The 20,759-nt window shown below is 45.7% G+C and overlaps 2 protein-coding genes, 1 long non-coding RNA gene and 1 pseudogene across 4 annotated transcripts in view; 1 reads left to right on the top strand and 3 right to left on the bottom strand.

The window, feature by feature from the left end:
• Window positions 1-2,410: 2,410 nt before the first annotated feature.
• LOC103302758 (E3 ubiquitin-protein ligase RBX1-like) lies at window positions 2,411-3,746 on the bottom strand (annotated as a pseudogene).
• Window positions 3,747-5,288: 1,542 nt separating this feature from the next.
• SLC39A2 (solute carrier family 39 member 2) lies at window positions 5,289-7,469 on the bottom strand. 2 transcript variants are annotated; one of them, XM_054715590.1, is made up of 4 exons: window positions 7,207-7,469; window positions 6,890-7,020; window positions 6,599-6,649; window positions 5,289-6,173 (listed from the first exon to the last, which is right to left on the bottom strand). In XM_054715590.1, the coding sequence occupies exons 1-4, from the start codon at window positions 7,319-7,321 to the stop codon at window positions 5,541-5,543; spliced, it is 930 nt and encodes a 309-aa protein (XP_054571565.1). In that variant the 5' UTR covers window positions 7,322-7,469; the 3' UTR covers window positions 5,289-5,540. The 2 variants fall into 2 exon arrangements, with proteins under 2 accessions (XP_054571565.1, XP_054571566.1); XM_054715591.1 differs by having other exon boundaries at window positions 5,537-6,173; window positions 6,599-6,644.
• A 1,313-nt stretch (window positions 7,470-8,782) lies between these two features.
• On the bottom strand, window positions 8,783-14,889 carry METTL17 (methyltransferase like 17). Its single transcript, XM_008159813.3, has 14 exons — window positions 14,764-14,889; window positions 14,459-14,612; window positions 14,236-14,370; window positions 13,150-13,231; window positions 12,813-12,894; window positions 12,420-12,493; window positions 11,878-11,972; window positions 11,182-11,252; window positions 10,885-10,992; window positions 10,544-10,612; window positions 9,832-9,882; window positions 9,478-9,570; window positions 9,085-9,269; window positions 8,783-9,010 (listed from the first exon to the last, which is right to left on the bottom strand). Exons 1-14 carry the CDS (start codon window positions 14,842-14,844, stop codon window positions 8,905-8,907), a joined length of 1,386 nt encoding a protein of 461 aa, XP_008158035.2. The 5' UTR covers window positions 14,845-14,889; the 3' UTR covers window positions 8,783-8,904.
• Window positions 14,890-15,226: 337 nt separating this feature from the next.
• The window catches only part of LOC129149165 (uncharacterized), a 56,598-nt gene continuing 51,065 nt past the window's right edge, over window positions 15,227-20,759 (top strand). Inside the window, exon 1 of the long non-coding RNA XR_008556154.1 lies at window positions 15,227-15,242. This is a non-coding gene — a long non-coding RNA (uncharacterized LOC129149165). The remainder of the gene's footprint in view (window positions 15,243-20,759) is intronic.

Here is a 20,759-nt window from a genome sequence, read left to right as displayed (position 1 = left end):
TGGAAGTGGGGCATGGAACATGCTCTTGATGCTTGAGCATTTCATCACTCTCATAGCACTGAACTATTTTAAATGCAGTAGGCCAGGATCAGGAGGGGCGAGGGTGTTTGGTGACCACGCACAGGGCAGGCAGCCGGTGCTTAAATGTCACATTAAAGAAAAGAAACCACATAATTGGAATCACTGGCATAACTAGCTCCTAGGTAAACAAAATATGAAGAAAAGGCAAAGAGTTCCAAACAGCAATAGCTGCTGCTGTGCCTTATGGAAGGGAAGGTGGGTCTTCTCAGCACATTCAACTGCACAGCAAACACTGTTATGTTTGGTAATCTTTTTTAAAATAAAAAAATAGATTTTCACCCTGTTTATTTTTTTTAACTTATTGATTTTTGAGAGAGGAAACTGATTTGTTGTTCTATTTATTTATGCATTCATTGGTTGATTTAAAAAATATATGTTTTTATTGATTTTTAGAGAGAGAGGGAGAGGAATAGAGAGATAGAAACCCCAATGAGGAACATCATCAATAAGCTGCTTCCTGAATTCCTCCAACTGGGGATTGAGCCCACAACCCCGGCACGTACCTTAACCAGGAATTGAACTGTGACCTCTTGATGCTCAACCACTGAGTGACACCGGCTGGGCATTAGTGGATTCTTGTATGTGATCTGACTGGGGATCAAACCTGCAACCTTGGTGTATTGGGACAATGCTCCAACCAACTGAGCTATCTGGCCAGGGCTAGCAGGGTAATCTTTGAAAGAGGGAGAAAAATCTCATTTCTGTGTAAAATGTGAGTATGTACCTGCCATGGGGGTGGTATGTGAAATGGGTGATGACCATGTGTGTCTCTTGCCTATAGATGTCCCTGCATAAGACGCCCAAGTTAGGTAGAGAGAGAGAGGCTCTCTCCTGGATGCAAGGGAGAGGGGTGTGCTGTCCTTGGCTGACCTCTCTACTTTGTTGGTCCTACACATTCCAGGCGAGCCCATGGGGACACAGTGCCCCCCTGTGGTTGTCATGGTTCCTCCTAACTTTCCCCAGTTCCCAGTTTCCTTCCTGAGTCTCCCATGGTCTTCCAGAATCTACACAGTAGTTACATAGTGCCGGCCGGATACCACGCTGGTGGCTCCTGTCCATTCTCAAGATCAGAGCTCAGAGGTTCACAGGAAAGGGGGGTGGGGTGACTTCACAGAAGCTGAACTACAAACTGTTTACTGTTGTCTCTGCTTCAGCCTCAGGACTCCTGTTTCTCTCTTTCTTTCAATCTCAAGGAATGTGTTTCCTTGACTCTAGGGACAGAAGTCCAAGATAGCTAAGAGATGGCTCATTGGAAAGGAGAATAAAACTGTGGATTACAGTGATGAGAGCATTGCAGTGTCCACTTGAAAACTGTGGAACTCATGAAGAGATTTTAAAGGGTAATTCTCTGAAGGTACACAAACAGTGAAACTGTAGCACGTGGGATGGATAAATATATAGCAAAAGTAGAATGCATTGTGTATTTGACATTTAACAAATCTAAAGACAGCAACTCAACAAAATAGAGTAAAAAGGAAGTAATTGAAAACTTTAAGTATCCCTCTCTGCACCCCCTTTGCTTCACCTTTGGTACTGTCCATGGGCTCCTCCCTTAGGTCAGTGGGGAGTGTGAGGATATCTGACTGGTTGGCACAGCCACATGTACCAACCCACTCTGATTTTGGCCTCCAGTCCTTGTATTCTATCTATCAGAGCCGGAACCAACAAACAGTGTCCTATCGTGAATGAGGCAGGACCCTGGAAAATTGTGGCATAAAAGATCTCACAAGAGTCTGCCTACAGCTCTTCGGGTTTTGTCCTGGGTGTATCTTATTCTGAGGGACCTCCCACCTTGATAAACTGGTTTCTCTTTGATGCAGTTCCCCATCTCATTGTCTTCACATATTATCATCTTACAACTGTAATATCCAAACTCAATCTCCAACCTGCAAGCAGAGGACAGGTGGTGGGAGCTCCAAGGTTTACTTCAGAGAGCCATTTATTGGCGCAAAAATGGAAATCTGGCTCTGCAGGCCAGAGTTCTCTATTTTTCCTGATATTTTTTTTCCTGTTTAAATATAAACAATCCACGTGTGAGGTGGAGAATGAGGATGGGGAACAGGGGTTAAGACTTGAAAACTGTTCCACATAAATTTTCTTGTGACTATTCCAACTAGCTTCTACTCTTATCCGTTTCCCCATCCTACATATCTTCCCTCCTATTTTTATTGTTCAACTCATAATCCTTTTTTTTTTTTATAGAATCCAACTGGATTTTGACACAGAACACAATAGGATTGCAGGAATAGCAAACTGAAAAGACAAAGCAGAAAAGACCAAGTTCTATCTAACTTACAATTAAGTAACAGGAAGGCAAGTCATTAATGAATAACCAAACAGTTGAGCTTAATGGAGAATATTCTTTTTCTAGTGCCCATACTTTTGGAATTCCCACTCTCTGTTGTCCAGCAGACACACCTGCCGTGTTTTGAGCCAGCGAGAGATGCAGTAGAAGTGAAAAGCATGATTACTCCCCACGCAATGGTGCATTCTTCAGAAGTGGCAGGTGCCTGGTTAGCCTGACACTCTATGCAAAGATCCATAATGTGGTTCCTGCAGATGGCACAGTTATCAACCACAGTATCCCAGGCCCAGAGGGCTACTGCATTCCACTTTTTCACTTCAAAGTGCTTCTTGCCTGCGCCGCTGTTGGTGCCACTCGGGGTATCCACAGCATCTTGCCTGCTGCCGCCATTTTGGAAACACACGGTCTCTCAAGGCTGAATCAAGGATCACTCCTGATTCTGGCTTCCAGTCACCATGCCCTAGTGAACTCAGCTCTCCCTCCTCTCCTGTGGTTCTCATGCCTGTTCTTATTCCATCCTTCCTGGTTTCGGTCTCATTTAAAAATCACATTCATCTTCTGCTCCCTTACAGTCCTCTCTGGCTCCTTGCTGGGATCTTTTGAAAATAGTCAAGATTGTTTCTCTTCCTGATCCTGATGTTCCCTTTATGGAGCCATTCTGTAGTCTGACCTGGTTCGTAAGGATCTTGGGAATGGGAAATGGTCATGGGGAGGAATGAAAGCACTGCTGGCTGAAGGTAGAGGTGGCTAAAGGGGAATCTAAGTGCTCCTGGGTTGGGAGGAGGCAAAACACATGAGTCACTCTGCTTGAATTCTCCTGACCTCTGCTCATTTACCTCAAATGTTGATTTCATCAGTGACCTAGAAACACATGCAGAGCCCTGGAGTCTAATGTACTTCTCTTCAAGTCTCCTTTCTATAGTCTTACAGTCCTCTGTACCAGAAATAGCTCTCTAATGTCCATATAGTCGTGCCCCTTCCAATTCATCCTTCTGAATGTCCTGGCAAGATCACTTAAGTTGAAAGCAGCAGAGAACTGATGCTGGACATTTTCTACTGGCCCCTCCAGGTTTCTTTCTGACCCATGCTTCCTCAGGCTGATCTATCAGCAATGCCCCAACAGATGTTTTTATCCTTTGGCTTTGGCTTAGGCGGGGCCAGTAAAAGACAGGACAGTAGATCAAGAGTAGAGTGTGGAGGTATTCCTCTGCTTCCTCCTACGGAGCCCCTGCAGGCTGCTGTATTCTTCTACCAAGGGCCACAGCTCTTAATGGATGGCTCTTGAGTTTCTGGTAACTGCTCCTTCTTTTCCGCCTAGGTAACAGCATTGCTATTACTCAGCCCCATGGTGGTCCACCATCACTTGTTGCTGTCCTAATCTTGGCCACACCTTCTGCACACTCTCTTTATTAAACTTGCCTCAATTATCCAATGTGCGCTCTGCTTTCTCCTGAGACCCTAACACATAAGACAGGAGGAACAGGTAAGGTAAAGATGAGGAAGGGAAGGTAAGAAGAGAATCTGTACATTGAGGTTTTCTTAGCATCACAGAAACATGGGTTTGAAGCCTAGTTAGTTAGGTGATCAAGTCATTTAACTTCGGAGTGCACTTCCCTGGACTTACTATGGGGATAATATCTACCTGGCAGGGTTAGGAAGGTGAGATAATATATGTGGAAGCAAACAGTAGAGTTCCTGGCACATAGCAGATGCTCAATGTGGAAACTCTATCATCATGACAACATACTAGACCCTGATCTGTGTTACGTGTGAGAACATTTAGCACTGAAGGGAAGCAGATTGGGATGGGCGTCAGGGAAATTATTTCTCGTCATTTTTATTTGGTTTTGCCTTTAGCTTGGCTTCTCACTGATCCCTGGGTGCGTGAGCTGGGCTGGTGAGGAGGTTTCTATTCTTAATTTGTAGGGAGGGGAATGGGAAGGACAGAAGACAGAAATGAAATGAGATGAGAATGGAACTCAGGAGACCTCACCCATGTTAAGGCCACTTGAGCTTCTCCACTGAAAGTATTTGAAGGGGCAATTGGTGAGGGTGCCTGAGCTCACAGGGCACACCTCCTCCTTCCCTGTCTCTCCACCAAGTCTGAGACATTCCTCCACCTCGTGGGTCAGGGCCGTCCTGCTCCTCCTCAATTCCAGATAACCAATTTTTGTATTTGTGCAGTTTTTAAGAGAAGCAGCACATTGTAGGGTTACTCACCTGAAAGGCAATGGTCTATTGGGGAGGGACCAGAGGCACAGTGGCAGGCAGGGCAGGCAGAAGGAAAGTCACCATGTCTCGGCAGAGCCAAGTAATCACCCTTGGAATTTATCTGGTGCCTTTCTCTTTTTCCAAACACACTGCTTCTTAATCCTGCAGCACAAGGCAGCTGGAAGGAGACAGAGGCTCAAAGAGCAATCATGTCCCTGAAGCCACACAGGAATCAGTATGAAAAATAGAAACCAGGTGGAAGTAGGCTCCATGGAGCCCAATCTGAAGAGTTTGTTGGACATGTGGGCTGATAATAAGTACTGGGAGTGGGGTAGGTATGGTTAGTGTAGAAAAAAAATCTAGATCCCCACACTTTCTGTTTTTAGACCTCTTCTTCTCTAAATGCTAGGAACTCTGGCTCAGGATCTCAACACTGGTGGGTAAGGTGGGAACGAGCTGTTGGAATTTCAGCAATGTGCCCATGTCTGGGGGACATGGCTGCATGTGACACAATGGCTAGGGGCTCTGATTCCAGAAGAAAAGACTGCATCCAACACTCCCCCTCCCCACTTCCTGCTCCACTAGGCAGCAGTTAGGTAACCCGGAGAAAGGAAGAATAGCATGCTTGAATGGGGAGGGTAAAATGGACATTTATTACACACAGTAGCAAAAATGGAACAAGACTCAAATCTGCAGTGATGGTCTTTATATCAACTCTCCAAAGTAAAGGCACTCAACCTAAAATAAGCGTCCCTTTCTCAGTCCTGGATGAGCAATGGGATCTCACGTAGGAGAGGCTGGGATCCAGTTCATGGGGATGATGCCTAGTGAATGCCACTTAGTCTCAGTGGAGAAATGTCTGAGGACCAAAGCCTTTTGGGAGGTGTCTCCTGGAGGTAGGGACATTATTCTAGATGGGTCCATCAGAAAAGTCAGGAATCTCTCAGGCCCACAAGGCAATTAAGGCCATGAAGGCAAAGCCAGCGGCTACACAGCCCCACTTGACCAGAGGGGCCTCAGGACCAGCTAGCTCTCTGGGCAGAATTTCTAGGAAGGTGACATACAAGAAGGTGCCAGCTGCCACACCCTCTAACACAGCCTGGGCTAAGCCTCGGCCCCCTTCTGAGTCCCCTCCAGCAACAGCCAGCCCCAGGGCTACACCCAGGGGGGACATGAGAGCAAATGACAGTATGCAGAACACAGCCCATCGTGACGCAGTGCCGACCTGCACCAGCCGCAGTCCTACACCAAACACTATGAGCCCCTTGTGAGCCAGGACAGCAAGACAGAGCTGCACGGTGGCTACTACTGTTGTCTGCAGCCCCACAGCCAGACCTTCGAACACCGAGTGGAAGGAGAGAGAGAGCAAAAGGATGAGGGCTCGAAAGGGACTCTGTGAGGGTGAGGGTAGAGGTCCATGGCTGTGGAGTCCAAGGACATGAGCCCCACCCACTTCCTCCTCCTGCACTTTTGATCCTCCATGGGCTCCAGGACAGCACTGCAATGCCAGCGACTCCAAAAAGAAGACGGAGAAGAAGCCCAGGGAGATGATGAGCTCTCCATAGGGATAGTCCGTCTGGAAACAGAGAGAGGGGCTGTGGGACGGGAAAGGAAATGCAGTGGATGGAGGTGTGGAGGTGGGATGGGAGACTGGAGAATGGGAAATGTGGGACTAAAGCATTAAAAAGGGTAGGCGAATGAAGCCTGGAGGAGATATGGACATGCAACAAGATACCAGAGGGGCCAAGGTTGCAGTGTCAGTAGGGTTGAAATGTGGGGAAACAATGGGGAGCATGTCTAAGGGTCTAGGGAAAGAAGGAAAGAGTAAAGCCAGAGCTTTGTCTGGGGTTCCATAAACCCCAAAGGATGGGGTTGGCTCCTCCTCTCCCTACAGTGTCTGAGCTGAGGAGCAGAGGGATTCCTGGTACTCCTCAAAAGGACCTGGGTATGAGGAGTCTCTGGTTCTCCTCACCCTCCAGGTTGGGTGTGGGAGATACTTACATAATCTGAATTGGCATCTCCAGAAGAATTTCCCCCACTCTCTGTCCTGTTCTAGGGAGAAAAAAGCAGAAATTAGATGGGGGATGGAGCAGCTCAGCTTCCTGCCCTGTCCCTTCAGCTTCACTGCTTTCCTTACGGTCTAATCTGACCTGTTGTCATCATTCCAGACAACACAAGAGCTGACATTGTCTCTATCATTCCACCCATGTCCTTGGCTCTATCACTTCCCTCCTGTCTCCCCTTGGTTCTGTTCATCATCTGGCTTCTCAGCCCTACACCTCAGCTGCTCACCTGCATCACGATCTTCTGGATCTCCGACTCAATTCCCTCCAGGGCTTCAGCAGTCATGTGCATGAATCCTGCTCCCAGGAAAATACCGGCAGAAATGCAGCCCAGGAGGCTGAGGACCTGGCGGTGACGACCTAATGAAAAGCAGGAGTTACAACCAGTTGGCAATGAGGAGATGGACAAAGGTGACTAAGAGCAACAAGGAGCACTCAACATCCAAGCTTGGGGATGGCAAGAGAATCAGAGCAAGGTGTCAGGGTAGGGTGACAGGGTTGAAGTCAGACTTAGATTATGGGGGTAAAGATACAGAAGGGCTATACCTCTGGCTGCCTCCATCTGGAACCATTTGAAGCAGATGGGAATAAGGCCACAGACCAGCGTGAGAACCAGCAGGGCAAATAGGCAGCCAATTTTTACTCCTAGCACTGGTTCCATCCTTGGGGTACAGGATAAGCAGAGACCTCAGAATGACAAATGGAGTTACAAGCTTTGGAGCAGGAGTGGTGCCTTAGGTGGTCAAAGCTGTAGTGTCCACTCCTGAGTTTCAGGAAGCTGCTGGATCCTCTTTGTGCTGCCTGTTTGCACAGCCTTGCATAGCTGACTGGGGCCCAGCCCTAGATTCCCGCCCTCCCCCTACATGGAGGCCCCTCCCCTGGCTCACACCAAAACCAGAAACTCCAGACTCCCTGCCAGGCACAGCCCTGTGCTGTCTTCTCTTCAGGTCCATGACTAATCCAAGGACTGTGGATTTAGTTCATGCCTGGGGCTCGTCTAATCCAAAATGGCACAGTCTATGGTAGCTACTTCCCAGCTATTTTGTGTTGGGGACAATCTGGTCCTGGCTCACTCAGGACATTTGATCTAAGCCTTCCATTCCCTCCACACCCCAATGCAAGTCTTATAGGCTGCTATGCTGATACCTGAACCTTATCCTTTCAGAGGGGATTTGGGGCCACCTGGGGTTAAGAAGGAGGTGGGGCTAAGGAGTAGTGCTGCTGTCACTCTGGGAACTAGTGGATGAGGGGACTCCCCTTTCCTGTAACCCCAGAAAAATAGCTCCAGGTATGGAAATGTCTAGTGGGAGTTGAGATTTCTAATATTACAACATTGAAACTGTTACCACTTCTGACTGTGCCTACTTCCTGATATACATTGCGGGAGAGGGCCTGAGAGTTTTAATACACAGAAAGTTGCTCTAGCTCCGAAATAGCAAGGCCTAGGGCAGTGGTCGGCAAATGGCGGCTCGAGAGCCACATGCGGCTCTTTGGCCCCTTGAATGTGGCTCTTCCACAAAATACCACGGCCTGGGCGAGTCTATTTTGAAGAAGTGGTGTTAGAAGAAGTTTAAGTTTAAAAAATTTAGCTCTCAAAAGAAATTTCAATCGTTGTACTGTTGATATTTGGCTCTGTTGATAATGAGTTTGCCGACCACTGGCCTAGGGGAACACAGAAATGAACCAAGTAAATGAAGGACCCTGTGTGGATATGCCAGGGTTGAGATGGATGATTTGATCCTGAAGGAATCAATTCTTAAAGGACACTCATGAGGCAAACTCTGGGGAGCTGATGAACCCTGAGAAATAAAAGGAAAGAAAGGAAGGAGAAAAAGAGAGGCCAGGCAGCTGCTGGTCACCTGTCCAGGTGGCCCGTCTAATTACCCTGAGACCTGTTGAGCCAGTTCTCAGAGCGCTGGGGGAGGCTTTCCCCACTCCCCCATTACTTCCCTGGGAAGTCCTGGTCTCTGGGAGAAGCAGCAGTATTCTTACAGGAGGGGCTGAGCTTGAGGTTTCTGTGGGAAGACAGGCATTGACTCTCTGAGGACTCACTTCGTTACAGGATAGGCCGTGATGACTAACATTTATACCTTTAAAGAATCACAAGACTCACATATTCTTTGAAAACCTTTAATTATTAAAACTTCAAACAAATGCAGATATATAGGGGTACCAGCACTCCCATCCTGGATACCAGGTAGCTTTAGCCTTGGCAGGCAAGAAAACTCTTGTTGCACATCCGTGTCAACTCTCAGGGGGATCTTCAACAGGGGATGGAAGAAGCTCAGACGACGTGGTCACAGGTAAAAGATCTCCCCAGGAGCTGACACGGGCACAGCGATACAAATCCCTATGAAAAAGAGAGGTCAGTGTGGGGGGTAGGTTCCTGCCACCTCCCACTAACTGTGGTCACAGCCTCCGTACCTGCCATGGCGGCGGGCCGTGAGCACAGCATGCTGCATATGCCCATCTGGACAGCACAGGTGACAGTGCACATGGCGTGGCCGTTTAAGGACAGGCTGAGTGATCCGGGGCCAGCGATGAGCTTCCTCTGGAGACCCCCGGGCAAGGATTACCATCGAGAACTTTTCCTCCTTTGGCTTCTTGCTCTAAGGTAAGGATAGAGAGACTGTTTTGGGGAAAAAGATATGGGGAAAATGTTGATCCCCATTCCTGCAACCCTTTTCATATTCTAGGTCATGCACATTCAGGCCCTACAAATGCTCTTGGAATTTTCCATCTCCTCCCACCTGATTCTTTTTCATCCTGCTTTCCCAAGCTACCTCCTCCCTGCTGCAATATTCCCAGGGTACATACCCAGCTGAAGGGGATGGGATGGTAAGCCTGGGAAAAGCTACAGGCCAGGGGCTTAGAGGCTGTCAACTGGGGACAAGGAAGTTCATGGGGACACTGTAAACACACATGAAAAATATGAGGTTAAGACGAAAGAACCACGGATCATAATACTGGGAAACGAAGGGTGCTGGGGTCAGGAAGGGCCAGGGTAAGGGAGCACAGGAGCAGGGGGTAGGGAGAGCAGGGGGTCCACTGAGAAGAAACCGGATCGGGACACAAAGCAGTGGAGGGTGGCTTAGCTTTGCCCTCTCACTTGTCCTGGACACAGCTGAGCTCAGCTCTTTGCATGCTGGGAAAGGCAGAAGCAACACTCACTGGGGCAAAGACAAAACCAGGCCGAGGGTCCAGAGGTGACTTCTCCTTTCCCTGAAATCAAAGGAAATAACAAAATGAAGCTGGGCCTGCAGGGTCTATTCTCATAAGTCAACCTCTGCACTCAATCCAGGACTCCTTTAACATCCGATTCTGGTAATTACTAACTATGTTCTTGGAGTTAAGCTGGCTACTTCTCTAATTCTCCAAACAAAGAACTTTCTCTTTGCAGCAGGAGAAGGGCAGGAACTTGGCACATAGAAAGGTGCTCTCCTTGTCAGCAACCTCCACTCTCAAAAAAATCCCATTCCAGGACAATTAAATTCATGATTTTACACTGGCTCATAAAGTCCTAGAGATAAGGTTTTTGGCTCAGCCATGTCCTAGGTCAGGGGTCAGCAAACTTTTTTAAAGGCCCAGAGGGTAGGCAAAATCTGTTTGTGTCCCAACTATTCATCGCTGCCATTTGTAGTGTGAAAGCAGCCATACACAACAGTCACTCAAATAAGCCTGGCTCATACAAATCCTGGCAGGCAGGATTTGACCCACAGGCCCTACTTTGCCAGCCACCACCCTACAGCATAATGACTTTACATGCCTACTCTCCCGAGAGTCACTTACCTTTGTATGACAGTCTTTTCAGTTTTCAAGGGAGTACTGGTAATTGGTGACAGATAGGTAGGGGTTGGGGGAAGAGAAGGAGAAAGAACCTTACCTTAAGGACCAGGTCCCTGGCTTCCATGAGAAGGCAGTGCCCAGCTTTTGTTCCATTCTCCACCAATATCTGTTCACAAAGGGGAAAATGAGCAGAAGCCCCGAATTACATGAAAACACAAGTGTCAGTAGCTCTGTAAGAGCATTCACAAATGGAATAGCAGTCCTAAAGAAATGGCATTATATATAAGTTAGGGATGGTGACCCTACAAGAGGGACAAAGGGATCTATGCAGGAGAAAAAATGGTCGAGAATGAAGACAAGCTCCAATGTAGAGAAGGAAAGGAATGAAACCCATGAAGCTGCTTTAAAACTTGAAGGGAAAAGTGGATTTTTACTCACCAGAAAATCACTTGTCTTGCGCCACAAGGTTTGGACTACCTCAGTGCGGTCAGCCTTGCTGGGCAGTTCACTAAGGGAAAAGGCTGATACCACCACATTGAACTGTACCTGAGGACCAAAACAAAGAACATGACAGACCTGCTATCTCCCCCTTCCTAGAGCACAATCAAGTTCTCTCTCTCTAAATTTCTTCTGCTGTCTTATCTTCTAACATTCAATGCTGGGTTGCAATGCTGAGGCCACAGTTTTCCATCTGCCAAATTCCATATTTAGCATACTCTACATATAGCTACTTGCCTTAGGTGATACAGGTAGAAACTGTCTGAAAAAGACACCTGGAATATACAGCTTCCCATTTTCTGAACCACCTGTAAAGACAGAGGTGTGGCAACTATGAGTTAGTATAGCATCGATTTTCAACTGTTGTGCCACAAGAATGTTTAAAACATGCAATACCTGACTATTTAGTCAGGGGCACTGACCTCTTTTACCTTAGATTGTCAAATAAAAAAATGACAGCCAAAACAATAGCTGTCCAGTGTGAATGCATCAAAACAATACCTATTTTTTGTCAGATGGGCAAAAATATATTTTGTGTGTGTTGCTGAATTCTAATAAGTAGCTTATGTGTGCCATGAGATGAAAAAGGTTGAACATCGCCAGTGTATAAGTATAAATTGAAGTGATATCCTGGTAAGAAACATGGCCCTGAGAATAAAGAAAATGCTAGGTGAGATGCATAGGGTAAGCGAATATTAAAAAGGACAGGGAGAATATTGGGACACCTGTCCTGTTAATCTTTCCCAACCCATTCACAGTCCAACAAAGCCTCCTCCCTACCCCCCGCCACTTGACCATAAAATTGGAAGGGTACCAGACTCATCTTTAACTTTTAGCTCTCTCCCTTATTCCCAAATAAAACACTCTTTCCAGTATGCCTTTGCTTTCTTAACTTCAACTTTGGAAAAGCCCTTCCTTATAGCTTGTCCTCACCTTTCAGTAACTTTTCTGCCAAATCCAACATGGCAGATGAACTGTCCACACACATATATTCACGTAGGCTCTGACCCCAAATACTATGAGCAGCCCTAAGATGACAAAATATAAATCACCAGTTCTCATGACAAAGAATCATTCCTACAAGGGAACCCTCTATCCTGAACCCCACCCCTGGGGAAACAGAATGCTATGTTAAAATGTTGGAAAAACTAACAATGTTATTTTCTTATTTACAGCTCCTTAAAAAAACAAACAAACGCAGACTCAGGAAAACTACTGTAGGCAAACTAATTTTGATATGTAAAACTTATGCCCTACACTAAATTCCTTTCTTTTATCTTTGTAAATGTGGGTCTTTTATCACTTAACATTTAAGTTCTGGCTCTAATCCATATATCTTCTCATGCCTTGCCCATTCTGGGGGAAGAAACATTTTGAACTCCCAACTTTTCTATTTTCCCAGTCTCTTGATATTGGTTTTGTGTAAGCCTGGCTCTCTAGAGCTAGAATGAATAGAGACAGAGAAAGATACTCACCAAGTAACAGAACCAGTACCTGACCCAAAGTCCATTAGGGTTTTTGGTTGGAACTCTGGAAGTTGAGTCTGAATCTAAAGAAATATACAACACCCCACAATACGGTAAGTAGACGCATATTTAGGGCCTTGGCAAAAAATGAATTAGGAGACCAAGACAGAGGGTATGAGAGGGTGACCGTATTTTGAGATTTAATATAAATACTTTACATAAAGGAAGCCCCTAAAACAGTGAATCTAAACCTTTCTGGGTCCCAAAATCCTTTCAGAGTATAAGGAGAGCCTCTTAAAAAATGCACATGAAATCTCCCAAGAATCCTATCCCAGAAGACTACTTTATGAATCAGGGAACTGATGGTAAAAGGGTTCAGGTTGGAAGTTGCGGGATCTTCACCTCATGGAATGCCCTGGAGACTGCTGCAAAGCCACCATCTAGTCTTGCGGCCATATACACCAAGCTCAGTCCCTCATTGTAGCTGCCAGAAAAAATCAGAGTCACTTCCACTGGCAAATAACCTCTATCCCACAGGTATCTCTAGATTTTTAGGAAATGAAATTTTTGGAACAGGCTCTTCCAGGTCAGCAATTTCACTCTGCAATACAGAAGAGTCCTGGGGAGCCTGACAAACCAGATTGCTTTTTGAAACATAAAACTATGTAATTGTGCTTGTCCAACTCTCCTTCAAAAATCAAACTTCTCTTCCTTCTGCAGCCCCTCCAGTCCCCCTTACCTCAGTTCTTGCCAATGGTAGGTAGTTTTACGTAGGGCATGCAGCACTGCTCCACGAAGTTTCTCCTCTGTCTGAAATGAGTCTGGGGTGAGAACAAGGAAGAATAGGGCTCAAATCTAGTATCTGAATATACTGCCTGCCCAGCCATCCCCAACTCCCACCTGGGAAAAGCCTTAAAGCTTAAAAGAGAAGCCAAACCTAGAGAAAAATTTCAGGTAAGAATAACTATAGCATCAGTGTATCAGATAGTATTTGTCTCTAATAGCAGTTTATTTAATTTGATCCATTCCATCCCACAGGTTTTGTTCTATATTGAAGGGAAATGTGTAAAGGAGCCCTGGATGGGTGGCTCAGATGGTTGGAGTATTGTCCTGTACACCAAAAAGGTTGTGGGTACAATCCCCAGTCAGGTGTGTATGGGAGGGAATCGACTGACGTTTTCCTCTCCCTCCTTCTCTCTCTGAAATCAATAAGACATATCTTCTGGTGAGGATAAAAAAAAAAAAGTTATCGGATAAGGACAATATTTTGTGGATTTCCTCACATCCCCAAAACTTAAGATTGTGACGTCTCCACTGTTCCTATAGGGAGGAATGGGGCTTGGAAATCTTAAGTCTCATAACTGTGTTCAGTTCAGTACTATTTTATTTACTGAGTGCCTATCATGGGCCAGGTACTGTGGGAAGTACAGGGAATATAAGATGTATAAAAGACAGGTCTATAATATGAAGGAGCTCACAATCATGAAAATGACAATGCATTATATGTATTCTTCTATTCCTGAAGATTTCAGCACTAGATAAGGAGTCATACAGGGGTTTTTTATTTCAGAATAACAATGTAGACAGTCCTAATCCAGTGGATCTGGAGGAAAAAACAAAGCACTCGTTGACCTTCACCAAAGTCCCAAGGACAATCTCTGAAATAATCTATCTTCTCGTAGTAAGGCATCATTGTAATAACTGTTCTGTCCAGAAAGTCAAACAACAAACTGCAATACCTATTTGAGAGACTAAAATTATTTCTTGGTCTTCCATTTCTCACTATTTCGATTTGAACTACTCTTTAATTATTCTTAAACCCTACCAGAGTTTTCCAGGAATTTTTTCTCAAGATGTGTTGCCCGTCTTTGCAACTCCTCTGGCTCTACAGGTAAATGCCGGCTCCAGAGATAATTGGTCAATGCTTGCACCTGATTCTCCACATTGGGCAGTGAATTCTCTGCGGTCCAGAGAGGAGAAGCGGCATCAGATGTGTGAAGGCACGGTCTCCGCTTCTTCTCGGGCTCCCCTCTCCCACCGCCACTCACCGAGCAGCATTAACTGCGCGGCGTCAGCCAGTGCTCGAGGCAGCCGCACACACGGCAGCTTCAGGATGCCGGGGTGCCGGCGATGGGGCCTCTTCCCCAGAAAACCGGACTCGTTATCCACCTGGGATACACCGGGCACAAGGGCGGCGAGAGCCTGCAGGCCGGGAAAGAGAAGCAGCTCGCGGGGCAGCGGGGAAGGCCGCGGGCGCTCGCTCAGGGAGGGGCCGCCGAGGGCGCTCCCGCTCGGGGCCGAGCTGTTGCCCAGATGCAGAGCCTCTCCGATCGCAGGGACGGTGGGCACTCACCCGGGACTGGGGAGCCACTCCAACGCCGCGGCGCCATCTGCCTAGGGACAAGAGATAACTCGGGCCTCTCGCAGTCGCCATGACTCCGGATGCGACCCGGAAACGGAAATGTAGTTGCCTGTGACCTTGAGTCTGGCCGCCGCGAACTTCCCAGCGGAATGCCGGCACGGGAGGTATCAGCCAATGAGGAGCGCGAGTGGTTGCTAATAGCCAATAAGCCAATCGGTAGGTGGGTGGGACTGGGACCTCGGTTTCTAGGTAACCAGCGCGAAGCGGCGTGGTCTGGGTCGGGACTGGTCTCCGGGTTCTGAAATCCAGGGGGGCGGGCCGGTTCCCTGGGTCTGTGGGGACGCGTGGTAGACAGGCCGGCTATTTTCTCTCTGAGTTAACTGCCTGCGTTCCTTGATTTTTTTTTCCTCCGGAGAACTCTGTAGTCATGGTTCTCTTACCCTCCACACCTCCGGGAGAATGCAGTAACGGTAAGATGAGATAGAAGCCAGATTTAGGCGACTAAAGAGAACAACAATGAATAGTTAATAAATGTGTGTGTGTGTGTGTGTGTGTGTGTGTGTGTGTGTGTGTGTGTGTGTGTGTGTGTTTACGTTAGTAGTTTCTCTTCATATTAAACCAGCCCCCAACCCCCTTAGGTAAATAGCTAACACAGAGATCATTATATGCCAGATACAGTGGCAAGCACTTTTATGTAATATTACCACATTTAGTCCCCACAATCCTATGAGATAGATTCTGTTTTTAACCCCATTGGTAGCTGAGGAAAGTTGAGGCTTCAGGAGGTTAAGTTCCACACCTGTGATCACTTAGCCTCTTAGGTGACAACTACATTTAAACCTAGGCAGTCTAAGTCTGAGCTTCACTTCCAAACAGATGTCTCACCACCTTGTTGGCATTTGAATGCAAGTTAGCAAATATAGTAAATGTTCTGAACTGTTAAATTAGCATGTAGCAAACAGTCAACTATGGTATATCTTTTAAAAAATATATTTTTATTGATCTCAGAGAGGGAGGGAGAGGAAGAGAGAGAGAGAGAGAGAGAGAGAGAGAGAGAGAGAGAGAGATAGAAACATCAATGATGGGAAACAATCATTGATCCATTGCCTTCTGCATGCCCCCGACTGGGGATTGAACCTGCAACCCAGACATGCCCTGAGGGGGAATCCAACCCTGACCTCCTAGTCCATAGGTCAATGCTCAACCACTGAGCCATGCCAGCAACTATGGTATATCTTAATCTGGTGACTGGATGGGTAAAAGTATTGCCTTGCTCTGTGGACCCTGAGAAAGGAGGTATATTAGGAAGGGCTCCCAGTGGCTAACTGGGCTCAAATTTTAAAAAAAGAGCCTAGCAGCCAATACTATACAGGAGCCTCTCCTGCAAACTGCACTTCAGGGAGAAGCCGCACTGAGCTGTCTGCCTGCACTGTGTTCTTGCCCTCTGAGCCAGCCCTGAAAAGGGAGCTCCTGACAGAATAAACTGGTGAACAAAATAGATTCAGAGATACAGAACCATGGAACAGACATGAGTTTCAGAGGGAACTTTTTAAAAAATATTTTTTTATTGTTTAAAATATTACATATATTCAGAGGGAACTTATTAACTGGGAACTTATATGCATACATGCATAGCCCATGGACACAGAAAATAGTGTGGTGAAGGCTTGGGAGGGGCTGGTGTGGGGAGGAGGGAGTCAATGGGGAAAACAACAACAACAACAACAGCAACAGCAACAACGAAACAGGAGATATCTGTAAAACTTTCAACAATAAAGATAAAAATAAAAGGAGTTCCTGGACTCCTATTTCAACCAATAGGACTGAGGCTTTCCCCAGCCAATTGGACCTGCACAGCTATATCAGTATCAGCTTCTTCACCAACTAATCGAAGTGGCTTGATTCTGACCAATCAGGACAGTGCCTTTTGGACCAATCAAACTGAGGATTTGGAGTCCTCCTTTGCATGAGGAGGAACTAATTAGGAACCAGAGGTTGGGTATTCCTGTCTATATCAGTTAGCTCCACTCTTCCCTTCCAATGGGGCCTGCAACAACATCTTTGTGCTGGAGGGCCCCACTTACCGAGTCAGCTAGACTGTCATGTCTGAAATCTGACAGGGTATGAAAAGAAACTATTTTAATAAAATAGACAAAGAAAACTTCTGGAACAGTATATACATTTTGTGTTATGCTTACTTGGAGAAAAGTTTTAGAAAAATAAAGTTTTAAGTAGGGGAAGTCAAGCAAGCACATCATAAGTCTGGGGTTGTTATTGTTTCATCCTGCACTTTCAGTTTTTCATCAGTAAAATACCAAGAGCCAGTAGGCTGGCCCAGATATCCTTCAGTGGGTTGATAAATAAGGATCTTTGGTTAGAGGAGCATGCATCTTTGTTTTGCTATATGTTGGTAACATTCTGAATTGAAACAACAATAATTTTTATTAAATTGCCCACTGGAGGTAAACATAGGCTGCTTGGCTGGAGACAACCAGCCTGAGAGCTTGGCCACCTTGTGCCCTGGCCATCCTTGGAGGGCGGAGGGCATCAGAAACAACAAACAAGAATTTTAATGAGAACAAGTCCCTACCATAGTTATCACATGCATTTCTAACAGTTCATCAGAAAAGACCACTACCATTGAGGAAAAAATTCCAAATGCAGTTATCAGCTCTCAGTGTGTTATAGGGAAAAGAAAATATTAAAATACTCAGCAATAAGAGAAAGGTTAAATAAGTGATGGCGCATCTCTAGGATGAAAAACTGTGTTGCCATTATATTACATTCTGAGAGAAAGTTTATGGGAATGGGAAAACATTCCCTATATATTGTCAAGCCATATAACCAGAGAAAGTACTCATAGGATATTTGTAAATATCAAGAGACTTTATCTTTGGTTGCTGAGATTACAATTTTTGTTTGTGTGAGTTTTCTAACATTGTTACTTCTCTAATAAGAAAAAAATGTTATTTAATATATTGACTCTAAATTAGACTCTCTGAGGTCCTTACCAGACCACAAGACCCCTCTCCTTGGTACAGCAGAGACTGCACATTGCCTAGAGTTCTTCCTCCAGGTAGATGATACTCATAGAGGAATGTTTGGAACACTAAGGTTTGCTCAGAGAATTCTTTTTTAAAAAATATATTTATATTGATTTCAGAGAGGAAGGGAGAGGGAGAGAGAGATGGAAACATCAATGATGAGAGAATCGTTGATTGGCTGCCTCCCGCACGCCCCCTATTGGGGATCGAGCCTGCAACCCTGGCATGTGCCCTTGACCAGAATCAAACTCAGGACCTTTCAGTCTGCAGGCTGATGTTCTATCTACTGAGCCAAACCAGCGAGGGCCAGAGAATTCTTGAATGATTTATATGGGGTCATTCTTTCCCCCAAGAAACTATCAAGAAAAATGCTTCGCCCTCTGTAATACTAAAATTTTCTCTGTGTCATTTAGAAGGCTGATTGGTAACGCATACCATTCAGGGAACCTCTGCTTTTGCTACAAGAATATTTTTCTTCAAGATGAATCATCGTTGACTTCTCCCATGTCTCCTGCTATTCTTTCTCATGAAGGCAAAGCTTGGTGTCAAAAAGAAAATATGAGCATAGTATGAGAATAGAAGGAATATTAGTAAAAGCCCTGATTTCTAAACTGGCAAAACATGAGGGAAAGGGCAAAGAGCAATGGTTGCTGCTGTGCGTTATGGAGGGGAAGCCTGGTTTTCTCAGCACATTTACTTGTACAGATAACACTGTTATCTGGGATCCCTCTCACAATCTGGCCTTCTCACAATCTGGTAATCTTCATAAGAGGGGAAAAAAATCTGATTTCTGTGTACACATGTGAGTGCGTGTACCTGTTATGGGGGTGGTGTGTGAAATGGGTGATGATGTGTGTCTCTTGCATATAGATGTCCTGGCATAAGAAGTCCAAGAGTTAGGAAGAGGGAGAGTTGCTCTCTGTGGGAACCAGAGAGAGAGGTTTGCTGTGCTTGATTGACCTCTCTACTTTGTTGATCCTGGACATTCCAGGTGAGTTCATGGAGATGCAGTGGCCCCTGGGTTGGCATGATTCTTCCTAACTTTCTCCAGTCCCAGTTCCATTCCTACATCACTCCTGGCTCTAGTCACTCTCCCCCAGCTAACTCATCTCTCTCTTCTGTCCCATGGTTCTCATGCCTGTTCTTATTCCATCCTTCCTTGTTTCAGTCTCATTAAAAAAATCACATTCATCTTCTGTTCCCTTATAGCCCTCTCTGGCTCCATGTTGGGATTTTATATCTTTTGAAAATAGTCAGGATTGTTCCTCTTCCCGATCCTGATGTTCCCATTATGGAGCCATTCTCTAGCTTTATTCCAGCTCTTGATATAGTATTGTTTAAACTAAGAATGGTTCCTGTCCTGGTTGGTAAGGATCCTGGGAATGGGAAATGGTCGTGGGGAGGAATGAAAGCACTGCTGGCTGAAGGTAGAGGTGGCTAAAGGGAAATCTAAGTGCTCCTGGGTTGGGAGGAGGCAAAACACATGAGTCACTCTGCTTGAATTCTCCTGACCTCTGCTCATTTACCTCAAATGCTGATTTCATCCGTGACCCAGAAACACATGCAGAGCCCTGGAGTCTAATGTACTTCTCTTCAAGTCTCCTTTCTATAGTCTTACAGTCCTCTGTACCAGAAATAGCTCTCTAATGTCCATATAATCGTGCCCCGTCCAATTCATCCTTCTGAATGTCCTGGCAAGATCACTTAAGTTGAAAGCAGCGGAGAATTGAAGGCACGCTGGATGTTTTTTGTTTGAAAGAAGGAAGGCAGACAGATTGTCCTTTTAAAGGCATGGCTGAAAAAAATTTGTGGGGGGGGAGCATTAATTTCAACAAAACTGTATTGTTACAGTCTGTATTTTCACATAATTTATATGTTTTTCTGATAGCAATGAATATCAAATTAGCCAATATTTCTTGAATTATTATGGTTATTAGATAGGTTTTCTAAAAAATTAATTTTAATTTGCAGATATATTGCTGTTAAGGACATAGAAACTGTATTGTCAATACAATTCTTAAAGTAATACTTAGATTTGGAAATGAATTGTGAGTTTTACATATCATGTTCTAACATTGTAATTGGGTTGCATATATTAAGTTAAAATGATTACAGTAAATATTATGTATCATTTTAATTTTATCATATAAAATGCTATAACTTATGTTGCAATTTTACCACTTCTTTAAAAAAATATATATATATATTATTGATTTCAAAGAGGAAGGGAGAGGAAGAGAGATATATAGAGAGAATCATTGATTGGCTGCCTTCTGCATGCCCCACACTGGGTATGGAGCTCACAACCTGTGCGTGTGCCCTGGTCGGGGATTAAACCATGTCCTCTGGTTCATAGGTTGACACTCAACCACTGAGCCATGCTGGCTGGGCCAATTTTACCACTTCTTAAAGCAATATCTAGATGCACAGAGTATTATAAAGAACTAGAGGCCTGGTGCATGAAATTCTTGTACTGTTGTCCCTCAGCCCAGCCTGCACCCTCTCCAATCTGGGATCCCTCTCACAATCTGGCCCTCTCACAATCTGGGACTGCTGGCTCCCAACCGCTTGCCTGCCTGCCAGCCTGGTCACTCCCTAACCACTCCCCTGCCAGGCTGATCGACGCCTAACTGCTCCCCTGCCGGCCCGATCGCCCCCAACTGCCCTTCCCTGCTGGCCTGGTCACCCTTAACTGCCCTCCCCTACAGGCCTGGTCACCCCTAACTGCCCTTCCCTGCAGGCCTGGTCCCCCTCAACTGCCCTCCCCTGCTGGCCTGGTCACCCATAACTGCCCTCCTCTGCTGGCCTGATCGCCCACAACTATACTCCCCTGCTGACCATCTTTGACCACATGGGAACAGCCATCTTTGACCACCTGAGGGCGGCCATCTTGTGTGAGGGTGTGAGGGTCAATTTGCATACTACCTCTTATTATATAGGATA

Source organism: Eptesicus fuscus, chromosome 5 (genome assembly GCF_027574615.1).
Source record: "Eptesicus fuscus isolate TK198812 chromosome 5, DD_ASM_mEF_20220401, whole genome shotgun sequence".
Lineage (NCBI taxonomy): Eukaryota > Metazoa > Chordata > Mammalia > Chiroptera > Vespertilionidae > Eptesicus > Eptesicus fuscus.
The sequence above is the reverse complement of the archived record's forward strand: the minus strand, read 5'-3'. Positions and strand labels throughout refer to the sequence as shown.